This window comes from Serinus canaria, chromosome 2, assembly GCF_022539315.1.
Source record: "Serinus canaria isolate serCan28SL12 chromosome 2, serCan2020, whole genome shotgun sequence".
Classification (NCBI taxonomy): Eukaryota; Metazoa; Chordata; class Aves; order Passeriformes; family Fringillidae; genus Serinus; species Serinus canaria.
This window is the reverse complement of record NC_066315.1, coordinates 41,095,588-41,109,293: the sequence shown is the minus strand read 5'-3', so window position 1 is coordinate 41,109,293 and position 13,706 is coordinate 41,095,588. Positions and strand designations below refer to the sequence as shown.

The following is a 13,706-nucleotide window of genomic DNA, read 5'->3' as shown; positions in this document are numbered from 1 at the left end:
TTGGATAAATGGTCATGAAAAATCCAACATGTATCTTAAATTGTACAACAGCTCCTTTTTATGGCAATAATAGACACTGATGATTTACTAAAGAATCACAGGAGAAATATGGAAAAGCACCCTGGACTGATCCTGAACTGAAATGCCTACTTCCAATTATGCTGAACATCTCAAGTCAATGGACACAACTAACCCCTCAGTACATTAATTAGTTATGTCCCTCTGTAAGCGGTTCTAATTATTTTACTAAATCAACAGCAATGCTGCAAACACTCAGTTGTGCTCTTTTAGTCCAGTTATTAGCACATTAAGAGTGTTTCTGGCTTTCTTTGGATTCCCATTTATGAAAGGGCAAGGAAAATCCCAGTTTTTAGACTGGAATACAAGCTTAAAGCAAATAAATCGTAAAAAAGTATTACAGGTAATTTTCATAAACTCTTGATATCTTTGAACCTAGGCAGCAGCTATATAAAAACCACCATGCCCACATCAGTCTATACCTCCACAGAAGTTTTTCTCCATTAAGAGGAAGTATTTCTACCTATACATGGCAATAAACCTCTTGTGATAAATCTACATAATTTAGCTCCCTTGAAACCTGAGAGAGAATTGTCTTTGTTCAGCAACTGTCACTACAATCCTCTCTTGAGCCTCAAATCTGTTTCTACTTTTGAGTGCTGTGGGTGGGTACAGCTTAATGGCTTGCACAAAACCGTGCCTCTTTTCCAATAACGGCGTAAGCTGGAACAGAACTGTTTTAGGAAAAAAAAGTCCCCAGAACATTTCATATCAGAATTGTTAACCTCAGGCAACTCTCAGTGTGCTGTGCAGAGATATGAGCTGGAAGCAGGAGAGCAAAGCCTCGCGAGGGAGCAGGCACATTCTGAATATCAGAGCAATCAAGAAAAGTACTTAGCAGTGATGAATGAGGGTGTGATCCTGTCCCCACCTGTATGAAGAAATAACTTACCATATAGCAACACAGACTTCACTACTCTTCTCACAGATAGAAGTGATGTTGCAGTTACTCTTGCACCGATGTTGGTTTGAGCAGGTTGTTACTTTAATATCACAAAATTTGCATAGGTTTGACATTTTCAATCCACTTTCCTTATTTCTTTCTACAGGTGATGTAAATTCAGCTTAAGGAGAAAAAAAAAAAAAAAGAAGGAAACTCAATAATGGTAGATGATCAGATTGCATTACTGCTTATTATGAAGATAAGGTTTTCATCAGCAGCAAACATTTCCTCTTACCTTAAATAAGAAAATCTTTGATCTTTCACGGCTGCCAATTTTCTGTACAACAAGGTAAGTGCCACGATGTCAAGACCAGGTTAATCAAGTGAATATGGAAAGTGAAATGAACTTCTGTTGACTTCAGAGGGAGCAAAAGTTGCTCCGTAATTTGCAGAATTATGCATTTTCCAAAACCAGTTTGCACTGAAATAGCTCCTCTGCACTCACAGGCAGTGGATCTGTCCCCCATGTGTAACACTGCATCATGGTCTGTGTGCCACAGTAACAGTGGGTTCCACACTGAGAATGCACACTAGCTGTGTGACATCATTTTAACATGGATCAGCATGAATTTTGCAATTTTGTCTTTACTAACCTGAGGCATAACCTAGGTGTCATCCCTAATCTGATTACTGTTCACACATAAAAACCACAGAGCTGGAACAGACTTTGAGCTTAAGGTAGATGATCTGCCAGAGGATGTGGGTGAAACTCGAGCTAGAAATGCAATAGGGCATCTGTGCAGCTCATGTGATCTACTGCAGGAGTCTAACTGGGCTAACTGCAAAGGACTTGAACTCAAACTAACCTGCAATGACAGCCTGTCTTGTAGATGTCTGCTTTGACCCAACAGCTACTTTTCTGCACCCAGTAATTGAATAATTACAAGCTTGCTGGTTCTGAGTCTCAGTACTTACCATCTGCTTCAGTGTGGCAGCAGTAAGGAAAGAGATATTTTTTGTGCCAGTATTTGAACTTCAGGAAACACACTTTTAGCTCAAAAACTATTTTGAAAAGACAAAAAGTGTAACTACAAGGAACAGAAAACGCTGACAAAAAATTCTTCCTAAAGCTAAAACAAACATGCAACTATCTGAAGTGGAGCAGACAATCAACAACGGTTTCAGTCTGACTCACTTTGCAATGTGATTGGAAAAGGAGGGTGAACCACTTTGAGGAGATGCTGGGCTTACATGCAGCACAGCCCTTCTCTTGCAGCCACCTGCATGTTAAAATTGTTAATATTGCTTTCTGTAGCCAAATGTTGGTAGTCAACCCATAATAGGCAACCAGGGATTCATAATTTCCCCCTCTCTACTCAATTAGCTGAGAAATCAAATTTTTCCTTCTAGAACTTCACTTTTTACTACCATTAGACGGTTTTACTGCAGGAAATAAAAATACAAGATTTTTCCAGGAGGAAATAAAAGAGCCTCTTGCTAACATTTTCAATTGAGTTCTGAGCCATTGTGAGTGACTGAGAGAAAGGTCTTCTCTCTTCATCCAAACCACACATCTTTCTCATCACTAGCATGCTCTGGTACTGACCTAAGGTTTCTGATCTAACAGCCACTATACTCAGTGGCAAAACTTCCAATGGTTTCATGGTATAGAAGAAGATGCTACACAGAGGGGTGGTTAGGATGACCTCACTGGGTGTGGCAGTGTGCTCCTCCCTGCTTTTGGCTCAAGCAAGAGCTAGCAGTGGTGGGGCTGCACCTGGTTTAAAGCTCGACTCTGGGAAGGCAGATAACAACACAATAGCTGAGAGCCATAAAACTTACTCAGCAGCTGAGGTCTAGCTGAGCATTGCCAACCAAAATACAGCTGGCATGCAAATACTACTATAAGTCAATCATCTTACTCCATAAATAGGGAACAGCCCAGGGTCTGCTGAGCTCTCCTGCACAGCTGTGGGCTGCATGCCAGGATCTCCCCTTGAACAGAGATGCCTCTTGAGGCTGCAAGAATACTTATTGCACTAAATACTCACTAAGTGAAAGGGGAATAAGCATACTGAAACTTTGAAATCTTAGCTAAGTGAGATAAAGGACTGCTTGTGCACGTATAATTCTTTAGACCTAAGTTCCTAGCCTGGAACTAGGTCTGGAACCAGCCATGCTTGGAAACCACCTGAGAAAGGGGTTCAGATTGCAAGGGGGTCCTTTCTGAACCTCATGACTCAACATGAGGGTGTCTCTGACACTGTTGTCCCACCTTGTTCTCTATGCAGTAAATAACCAAGTGTATGTTGCCATCAAAGCTTGTTATAGCACTGTCATGTTTACTATCAAACTTTGTCAAAATAAACATTGCTACTTTTCCAAGGGAAGTGTGCCACCCCATTTGCAACACTGGGAGCTCTCACATGGGTGGAGAATTAAGCCCCAGGTAAACATTTCTCGTTCTGTTGTGTTGCAACAACTCCCAGTAGCCATGTAGAGGAACAAAGCCTCATTGAAGCAGGTGTGGTAGGAACTCAGAAGGTCTTGAATGCAGTGTTCTATGAAACACACGTCAACACAATCCTCACTCTAGCAAATGATACATCTCTTCTGGATGGTGTACATCTCTTCTTACTTCCCACATGCTGAAGAGAAACTAATAGCTGTCACAACTTATCTAGGTTGCAGTAATGATTGAAACAACCTGATAATGAGGGACTGTCCCTCTACCCAGAGAAAAAAACCCCAATCCATGGTCCTATAAGCCTGGAAGAAAAACAGAGACAAATACTGAGGGAGGGTGAAGTGACTCACTCAAATGTACACAGGAAACCTGTGGCAGGGGTGCCAAGCATCTCACAACTGAGCATGGGGAAAGGCATCAGCTGCATCTATGCTGCTTTCAGCTCTGATCTCTCATGGCAGCTGTGGCACAATGGATGCCTGTGCCATAAACATGACTCAGTCTCCTCCAGTGCCCACAGCACTGCAGCCAAGAGCCACATGAAGGTGGGTCCTTAGGTAAACTGTTTCAAGCAGATTATATTTGTTGAGAGAAAGGGTTTGGTTCCTATGCCATCCCTGGCTGTGCCAGGTTCTACAAAGGCTCACCCACTGGAACAATTGGATGAAAATAAATATGTTTGGGCCTCTTCCAAGGAGGGATATCCGACCCAAACTACTTGATTTAAAAAAAAAAAAAAAGAAAAGAAAAGAAAAGAAAAGAAATAAATAAAAAAAAGACATCTGGAAAGTAGCAATCCCCTGTAAGATTGTAAGGTAACAAACCTTAAGTTTCTAAGGTAGGCATTAGTTTAATCACTAGCAACAGTAGCAAAGGGTTGGCCAGTTAGGACCAGGTAATTTCTGATCAGGTTTAATTACTGTCAAAAGCTAATGGGGTTTTGGGACTTCCAGAACTGATTACGCTTGTATTTTCTCCCCAGAATTTTACTAACAGAGGCTGACAGATCAGTGAATATTCATGCCTCTGGCAGTTCAAAAAACTGTCTAAACTGCCCAGGTGGACAAATTTTATTCCATGCTTCAACATTTGGTTTAAACTGGGACTGCAGTTTACTTTCCCTAAGACTGTCATAATGCTCTAGCAGATGTTGGTCTGTTGTTTGTTATTATTCCTTGGCCTTGTCCACTGTGATAATCCATCTCGTTCCAAGCTAAAGCCATGTTTGATTTTTTCTATCTGATGCCGAAACCACACCCTGCAGATGGCCTGAGTGGAAATCTGGAGTCAGATAGGAACTTTGATGCCACTCTTTGATTACAGACTGCTACTAGACTCTGAGAACTTAGAAATCCTGAAAAGATGGGTCTTCTTCCAAGTCACATGAACTCACACCTATCTTTAATCAACAAAGTCCTGCCTGGAGAATGACAAATTGGTAGGATTCTTCCCTAAGAAAGTGTATTCACTCTTTCCCTGAGGGACTCAGAAGCAAGGAGTGGTTCAGGACCAGCAGACTGCTCCTCTTCTTGTAGTCACTTAAATGTTCACCTCTAAAAATATTTGACTATCCTGCTGCACACCTCATACCACATAAACCATCTCAAGATTTTCTCGTGTTAGGAAAACCAAAGTCACTTGAATACTGTGGACAGAAGCAACCTTTGATTTTGCAAGGAAAAAAAAGTGGATATAATGAAAAAGTGAACAGAAAAATCACAGATTTGCAAAGGTGAATGAAGCCATCCTAAAGTGTGTGCTTGTCTCCTAAAATTTGAATTTGCCACCCACTGTCTAATGTTAGTTTTCTTATTTTGACTTCTACAGGAAACCTAATTCTAGCTTTCCTCGCTTCTTTGTCCATGGAGAGGGCTCCAAAAAAAAGACTGTTCTTTCTTGACTATGAAACTTTCAGCCAACCAGTTCAGCAGAGATCAGCCACCGTGGTTAAAATGTTTGGAACATGCAAGCCAACATGTGGGCTGGACACTATGGAAGAGACACTAGAGCAGTCACATTAGAAATGTCCACTCCATGGATTCTGGTGGAGCCAGGCTTGCAAAATATCACTTCTCTTCTGTGGTTCACATCTTTATTTATGATTTCTTATGACATCATAAACAGGACACCTCACCCAAAGTCTATTGACTTTACTTGAAGTGGTTTGCTTTGCATCTGTTGTCTGTAGATATGTAACTTCTATTGAGGCCTAATGTTGTAGTTTACTTTTCTCCTATTTTTAGTATCATTACAGAATTATCACAAGCTAACAACATTAAATAAAGTCCAAACTAACATGCTGTCTTTTTGGAAATATCTACACTGGAAAACATTTTAAGTCTTCGGATGCATTTCAGAAACAGCAGCCAATTTCTCTTACTCTTATCTTGTAAAATCCTGTCACAGCACTTCTATTCTCTCATCCAGTGTCTCTGGCGTGTGTATACTTATAAAACAGCAGGAAGATCCCATCCCCCTCCCAAAAAAATGCTGAGAGAGACGTTGGGATAGGAACTCAACTACTTAGCTACTGTGAGATAAATCCACCTGATGAGAGAGATTTGAAGATTTCACTCCACTACATCATGGATATCTGCCAGGAAGACAATGTCTATATCAGAGAGCCTTGAAGCAGGTTGTCCTCATTCTCCCAAAGAGCATAGCTCCATGACATCATATATCTGTGTTGGGAAAGCACAGTAGCAGCTATGAAGAACATCCAAACTGTATTGTCTTCTCATCCAACAGAAAGACACCAAGTTTTGCCAGGAACAGTACTAAACACAGCATGACCTCTGTTTTGACTACTATCCCCAGCACATGATCTACAGCCCTAGTGGAACTTTCCCAGTTATGGAGACACTGCCAGCTTCATTAAATTTGCCTTACACATATTGATGAATTAATTGCAGGAGTGACAGAGTCAAGGAAAATGCATGACCCTAGTTTTGCTTTCAAGACCTGGGTGTATATCCTGATGGCTACTCTTAAGTATACAGATTGTGTCCAGTGTGGTAATACAAGGAAGTGAAGATGGAAACATAATCAATCCTAAAGATAAAAAAACCCTCATGAGTTACAAAATCACAAGACTTGTCAGACAGATCATGGAAATAAAGGAAGGGAAAAAACACAACCAAAAAAAAACCCCAGAAAACAAACCCCAAGCAACCAAAAAACAACTGCTGGGTTCTCCCTTACTTGCCATTGCTGTCTGTACTCTTAAGAGTGCTTTTTGAGAGATGTTTTGAAACTTTGGCCATGGGCAGGAGGGTTGGAATTACCATCTAACTAGAAAAAAAGACACAATAAAATGAAAATAAATCATTGGGATCCAGGACGTGGATCTTCAAGAAAAATAGCTGTATTTCTATTACTCATCATAAAATCACAGGAGCTGGCAACACTGCAGATCACCTAGTAACTCCCATCATAACAGGGGGGTTTCATTGGGTTACTTCAGGGTAACCCTATGAAATATGCTTTTTCAGTTTTTCAGTTGCTGCTGCCATTTCCAAGCTTAATGTCATCTGAACTGAAATGGAGTGTCACTGGTTTCACCATGTGAGTATGAGCTCACAATGTTCACACTATCTTGGACACTGCTTTGAGTGCAGTCCTTTATCTCAACCATGAGCTACCCCAGCAGGATTACCATGGGCACAGGACTTTTATGCTTTTGTGACTGTTTCTATTAAGATTAACAACAATGATTATCAGGAGTGCTGAGACAGCCTCTGTAAGGCCAAACATGCACTATCTTCTATGTACAACTAAAGTATACCAGAGGAAAACAGGTTCCATGAATGTTTAACCACCCCTGTGGCAGGACTCCAGGAAACATTCCTATGGATTGTTCCGCAGAATCTCTCAGCCTCGATCTTTATCATATGCAGTCACAGGTCACTGACTACCACAGAGCACAACAGCTGCTTTAGTCAGTACTTAAAGTTGTGCCTTTAAGAATGCTGATTGCACTTTTGCAAATTTCAGGGGCTCAGCAATGGATAAAAGCCAAAATAACTTCCTGTTTGAGCACAGTACTTTGTGAACTTGGAGGAGATGCATCTCATGGCTTCCCCCTGTCATGTAAAGGCTTTTGCCCATTGTATGAAAAAAATGCAAGTCAAGCCTATTACACCAAAGAACGATTTGGGGTGGGGCCCACAGGCTTTTCTGAGGTTTGTGTGACTGGCTCTTCAGCCATTACTGAGAAGTCTGCTAGGAAAGAAGAGAGCAGACTAGGTAAGCCATGTTGACCTGCTAGACCTAGGCAAGAGTGGTTTGGCCACCCCCAGCAGAAGGAATGCCAAGGCAGAAGAAAGGAAAGCCAGAAAACCACTGATGAACTGCACTGAATTTGGGAAACCACCATTTCTCACCTACCAGCAGGCAAGGTATAGGGGAAGGTACATGCAGAGGGAGAAGACAAAAGGAAAAGAGCAGGAGTTGGAAAACTTCATTTAACTTGCCTCTGCAGTAGAAGTGCCTGGCTTTTAACAGCAAGTGGAACTGGCAAAACTTTGCTGTAGGGATTGCTTCAGGCATTGACACAGACACAGAATCAAATCTGACAGGAGCTGGGGGAAGGGACACAACCAGAGAAAATAAGAGAGGGAACAGCACACTGGAGATCCTAAAGATGAAGATAATTTTTGTATTAAAAGCATTAAAATGCCACAATTTTTATCCACTATTTCCAAAATGAGTGATCATTAGCAGTTTTAATCATGGGCTAGGCTCTTTTCTCTGGTACAGGGCTCAGCAGTACCTCAAACATGCCTAAGAACAGAGCTTGCTGTCGTGACTCTGACTGACAGCAGTGCAGGTGAGAGGAGACTCCAGCTCAGCACTTAAAATAGAAGTGTGAAAGCATTCTGAAAACATTATGTGATACCTCAAATAATGAGATAGATTTTCACCTGCAGATCTTTAACTTGCAGTGCATTTTCTGGCCACTATTTAGCACTCCATGGCTGGCAGAACAAAAGAATACTGTCTCCAAGAAAAGAGGCTGAAAAAAATCTAAATGATGGCTTCCCATAGGGCACTTAAATGGACATTTCATCTCCTCCTGACTTTAACTCACAGCCTCCTTAACAAAGCACACAGGAATGGGGAACCATATGTGCTATAACAGCAAGTTCAATTTATTCAATTATGACTACAGGGTCTAGGTTTTTTTCTGCATAAAGCATTAAGTTTGGAATTTACTGGAAGTTGTCTTCGGTGGTTAACCCCTCCTGGGACTTCAACTATACAATGGACATTGAGCACAGCAATGCTCATCTGGTTCTCAAGATTAGCAAAAACAGCTTTCCTGCTTTGTTGGAATAAGCATGATTCATGGTTCAGAACTGACATTTGCATAACTAACTCTGACCTGTGCACTAAGAAGCATATTCTGCATCTAAACCTCCTTTTGTATTCTCCTCTGCTCAGTGAAAGCTGTCATTACTTCACTTGAAACAGAGCTGAAAGAGTATAAACACTTCGGCTTTGTACAAATATTATTTTTCCAACTTATATGTTCTGAAAATAGACAGCAGTCACTCAAGCATAATACAGTTATTTCTGTGATATTTTTTCATGACAGATGAACCACTGTGGAAGACCCTCTAACATTTAGAACATACATAATTAGGAACAATTCTGACTCAGAAAAACACAAATATGCCTCTACTGTCTGCTACAGAAGAACCTTGCCCATGCAAGGTTCCTGCCCATGCAAGGTTCCAAAAACCCATGCAATTGTACCTTCTATGTACCTTGAATGGATTTTCTGAACCCATTGCATCTCTTCCCTCAGCCAGTCAAGAAAGTCTGTTTATAATAACCTGCTTCTCTCCTCTCCTGTTCCCTCAGTAGTCACACCACTGCCTGCCTGCTTCTAACTATGATAGAGCTCTTAATTTTTCATAATAGCAAAGGGGAGGGTGAATCATTTGTCCTGATGGAGGCACATATTGCCTCCAAAATCTTAATTTATATTTCTTCCCCTTATGTCTCTTATGACAAAAGTAATGAGGGACATCCATCTTTAAGAGCCATTTACACTGTTTTCAAGGGTCTATTTATTAAACTCCCAGTTTCCAACAGGGAAATTCATAAGCCCACCCAGTACAGGTGGAACGGAATTTATTTGCTAAAAATACTATGGCTAAGCTATTTCTATTAGCCATGAAGTATTCCACAGAGACACACCCTGGCACTTCAGTTTATCTGCAAGGCTACTGAATGTGCTCAATGTCACAAGTGAACTGAAAGGCCCATGAGATCATAAAAGAAATTGATCATGTTCTTAAGGTAACAGTGCTGCTTATTGGGAGGCATCACTTTCTTACTTACAAGCAGTTCTAAATGCCTGTCTTGAGATATCTGCTTAATGCAAAGGCAATCTTGTCTGCCTTCTTAGGTGCATCCTCACTGGACAGGCTACAGGTGGGAGGAAAGCAGAGAAGTTTTGAAGTCATTGTCTTGGATTGAGGGACTGCATCTCCTGCTAAACTTCTGGGCACTAGAATGCATTAGGATCCATGGTTCAGGCAAAGAGGCAAATTTCAAGTGTTAGGGGCTTCTGCTGTCTATTTGTATTGCCAAACACTGCCATCCTTCCCATGGGGAATTGCAGCTGTGGTTCTTCTGATGGACAGAGTTGGTGGGCACATTGGTACTGTTCCTGTTTCTCCCTTACAATGACTACTGTAGTGCTGGCTCTTCCATGTGACTGCAGAGCATGCAGCCCAGAGGGAGCCCTACCCTCAACTCCCGCAGACCACTGTACCACCAAAGACACATAGAAATTAAAAATAGTAACATACTTGCCCGGCCTAACACAAATGACACTCCTACAAGACTCTACTCTTGTTTAGTACAAGGTCTCATCCTGCCTAACTTTCGGAATAGCTACAAGTAACTAAGCACTAGCGTACACACACCATCACACGAGTCCATTGCAATTAATTAAAGGGGTGGGGGTTTTAAGGTTTTCATCAAATCCTGCTAAAACTGGATCCTGTTAAATTTCCTCAATGCAGGTTGTATTAGGAACAAGTCTAGTCAGACTCAAAATTGAGACTTACCACACATAAAGTTGTTGTGGTTTATTCAATTACTTTAAAATCAGCTATAAGCTCAAGAGGTCTGAATTCTGTGCGTGAAAAAAGCTTTTGTGTTACTTGATTATCTACCTGCAGCATTTTCAGCAGTAATAAGGAAGGCTGGATAGATAGCAGAAAATAATCTCTTCCAAATGCAAAATGGAAATTATTTGAAGACTGTTCTCTACACTGGCAGTATATAGAAACTCAGGTGGCAAAAAGCCAAATCTTTCTGCTGAAACTGCAGTTAACTCTCTCTAGTTAACCCTTGCTACAGCTAAACACCTGCCAAACGTATATCCTACACTGTATTCAAAAGAGCACACTAAGATAACTAAAACATTGAGGAAACTGTGAAAACAATAACTAGAAGCTGCCATGGCTTGCCGAGAGTTAATACAGGTGGGCAGATGTTTATCAATACTATTTGTTCATTCAGAAGACTGGCAGGCACTTCCAAACCCTCTCTGGTCTCAGAGACCTACCTCCAGGAAAGGTTATGAGAATAAGTTACTTTGGGGGAAGACTTTTGCTTGCTTTTTAAAGTAGTGAAAATGAAGCACAGACATAAAGACTGTGACAAATCACACAAAACAGGAAATTCAAAGTTAAGTCTGACTCCCACAGGTTCCCTTTGATACAGCCAGGTTGCACGGTGAATCAGAAAAAGTATCACTCCCATATTTGCCATTTTACACTTTTAATTCTCATTTTTAATAGCTTTACTAGTGTGCCCTAAAAACTACTGACACACACTTTCCTGACAGGTTTAGAAGTCAGAAAGCCATACCCATCTTCCCTTTTGAAAGTCTCCTGCCACATGCAGCTTTACAGAGCCCTTATCAGATCCCTCCTTTGGGGATGCCACTGCAAAGGCCTGCTCACACACACGTCTGACATCTTCATTTTAATGTTCCTTTCTGATGCAAAGAAACAACATATTTTGAGAACAACAATTGTCTGCCTCATGGAGAAATACTCAGACCATTTTCAGAAAAATGACAAATTTGTTTCTAAAGCACTGTGAACACAACAGATCTCCCCTTTTCCCCCAATTTTCCTGTCTCTCTAGTGAGGCTATAGAGGAAAATGTGGACAAAGAATTTTGAAAAAAACATCAGTCATGCTCCCCGGCTCGTTATTTGTTCACACCCCAAACTGCACTTTCTTCTGCCTCCCAGAGGAATCAGACTGCACCCTAGCACACCTCCCTCCCCCTCCAAAGGCCAACCTGACCCAGAAGAGTTCTCCAGTCTAGACATCTATCTGACAACACAAACACAATGAAGAATGTGGTATGAGGAGTGGCAGCCCACAGCTGGGGTGAGGCAAAACTGCATATTTCAGCTGCAGCAGCAAAGGCTGAAAAGTCTCTGTGGAGCTATGGCTGGAGCTACTTCTGGGGAAAGGTCAGGCTGCCCAGCATGCCAGGGACATGGGGGACCTGCCTTCTGCTGCTGTCTCCAACCCACAGTCTACTTTCAAATGTTACATACCCTGAGACAGATGCCACAGCCCTTCCAGGAGAGGAAACAGGGGCTCTGCAGTTAGTCTTTTCTGCCAGGTATCACCACTGCAAGGACAGATGGGATTTGCTTAGGACTCATCAGCATGGCTTATGATGCTTTGGGGAGCATTCCAAGGACTGATGTTTCTTCCCAGAAACATATCTGCTGAAGCACCTCAGGCCTCATAGTTGTTTAAATCCACTGCAAATGTGTATTCGAGGTTGATTTTGAAGTATAGAAAAAGGACTTTTGGTGTCTCAAGTTAACATTTTACAGGAGACATTTGAGAAGACAGGTACTACTCTCTGTGACTGTTTCTTCAGCAGTACAGAGACCTATCAGACGCCTCCTCTTCACAAGATGCTGGAAGAGTCAGAACAGTCTTGTTTTTAGAATACAATTTTTTCAAGAGGAAGGATATTAAAGGGACAGAGAGTATGTGAAGGACATATATCCTCTGTCTGACATGAAACATTTGATTTTGCTGCAGTTCTGTAATGCGAACACAAAAACTACAGTTTAACCAGTCACCCCAATTCTGCTTTGTTTCAGGGGAAGTGTGATGAATATTTACCTGAAACTGCCACAAGTCTGGGAAAACACTCTGTAAACCCAGACAAAAGTTTTACCTTCTGTTCTGAAGCTTCTGCTGAACTGCAACTTGTATCTCTGATTTCAAATATCCTACTTCTAACTGCAATTCCTTTCTCTAAACTGGAATCCAGAGCCCGTGGACCAAAGAAAAAACTTTAGTCAAACAAAGCCAAACCCAAATAATGGATTAGGGATTAAAAAAAAAAAAAAAAAAAAGTAAATCAAAAGCAATCCTAAAATACAACACAGAAATTGGAATAGGCTGCATCTGTTCAAATATCAGTTTAAGCATCACATTTGCAAGTAGGAAACACTGCAGAATTATGAAGCACAAGGGGCAGAAATAGCATGAGTAAGACATAAAAAGACTTTATGTCCAATGGCATGGTTTGGAGCACATAAATAGCAGGCCTGCCATTCAGTGTTGTAATCTCACCTAGGCAGAGATATTTGAACAGAAGTTTCTCACTCTTTAACCACGCACAGCTCCATAGTGAGCCTCGGCACTGGCCCTTCACAAGTGCACCTTTTGTGCCAGCTGTGAGTTAGGGGGTGCTTTGTGCCTCCAAACAGAACCCACATTCTTCAGGCATGATCTCAGCAACCTGAACAGCCAGGATTGGAGCTGACAGAGCAAACTGGCTTCGGCCACATCTCCTGAGGCCACCTTAAACAAGGATGAGGTCTGCACGGCAAGAGTCTCTATCTGCTCAACAGAAAACTCTGTGTGTGTGCACTGGGTGCTGCTGAACCAAACCAGAATTTCCGTGGTATTTTGTAACACTCCAGTAAGTGTGGGGAGAAGCTGCGTGCACACAAAGGCTCACAGCTGCCCAATCAAAATAAGCATTTAAATGGATTAACCAGACAACTGTTCTTTCAAACTTGCAATCGTTACGCAGCTACATAAATCAGAGGGATTTATAAATATTTGTTTTTGCAGATAAAAGGAAGATATTAGCGGGATTTTTTTAAAGTGTATTCACTGCCACTATCTGTCCCTCCCAGCCATTAATGAACAAACAAAACAAAAACAAGGATGTTATGCATGCAAAACTTGTAGTAACAATTCTAAA

The 13,706-nt window shown here is 41.4% G+C and overlaps 1 protein-coding gene across 1 annotated transcript in view; it reads right to left on the bottom strand.

Annotated features, from left to right (window-relative positions):
- Positions 1-13,706, bottom strand: part of TGFBR2 (transforming growth factor beta receptor 2) — a 60,399-nt gene that overhangs the window by 32,133 nt on the left and 14,560 nt on the right. The window contains exon 2 of the mRNA XM_030235213.2: positions 971-1,142. Within this exon, the coding sequence (XP_030091073.1) occupies positions 971-1,142 (172 nt within the window). The remainder of the gene's footprint in view (positions 1-970; positions 1,143-13,706) is intronic.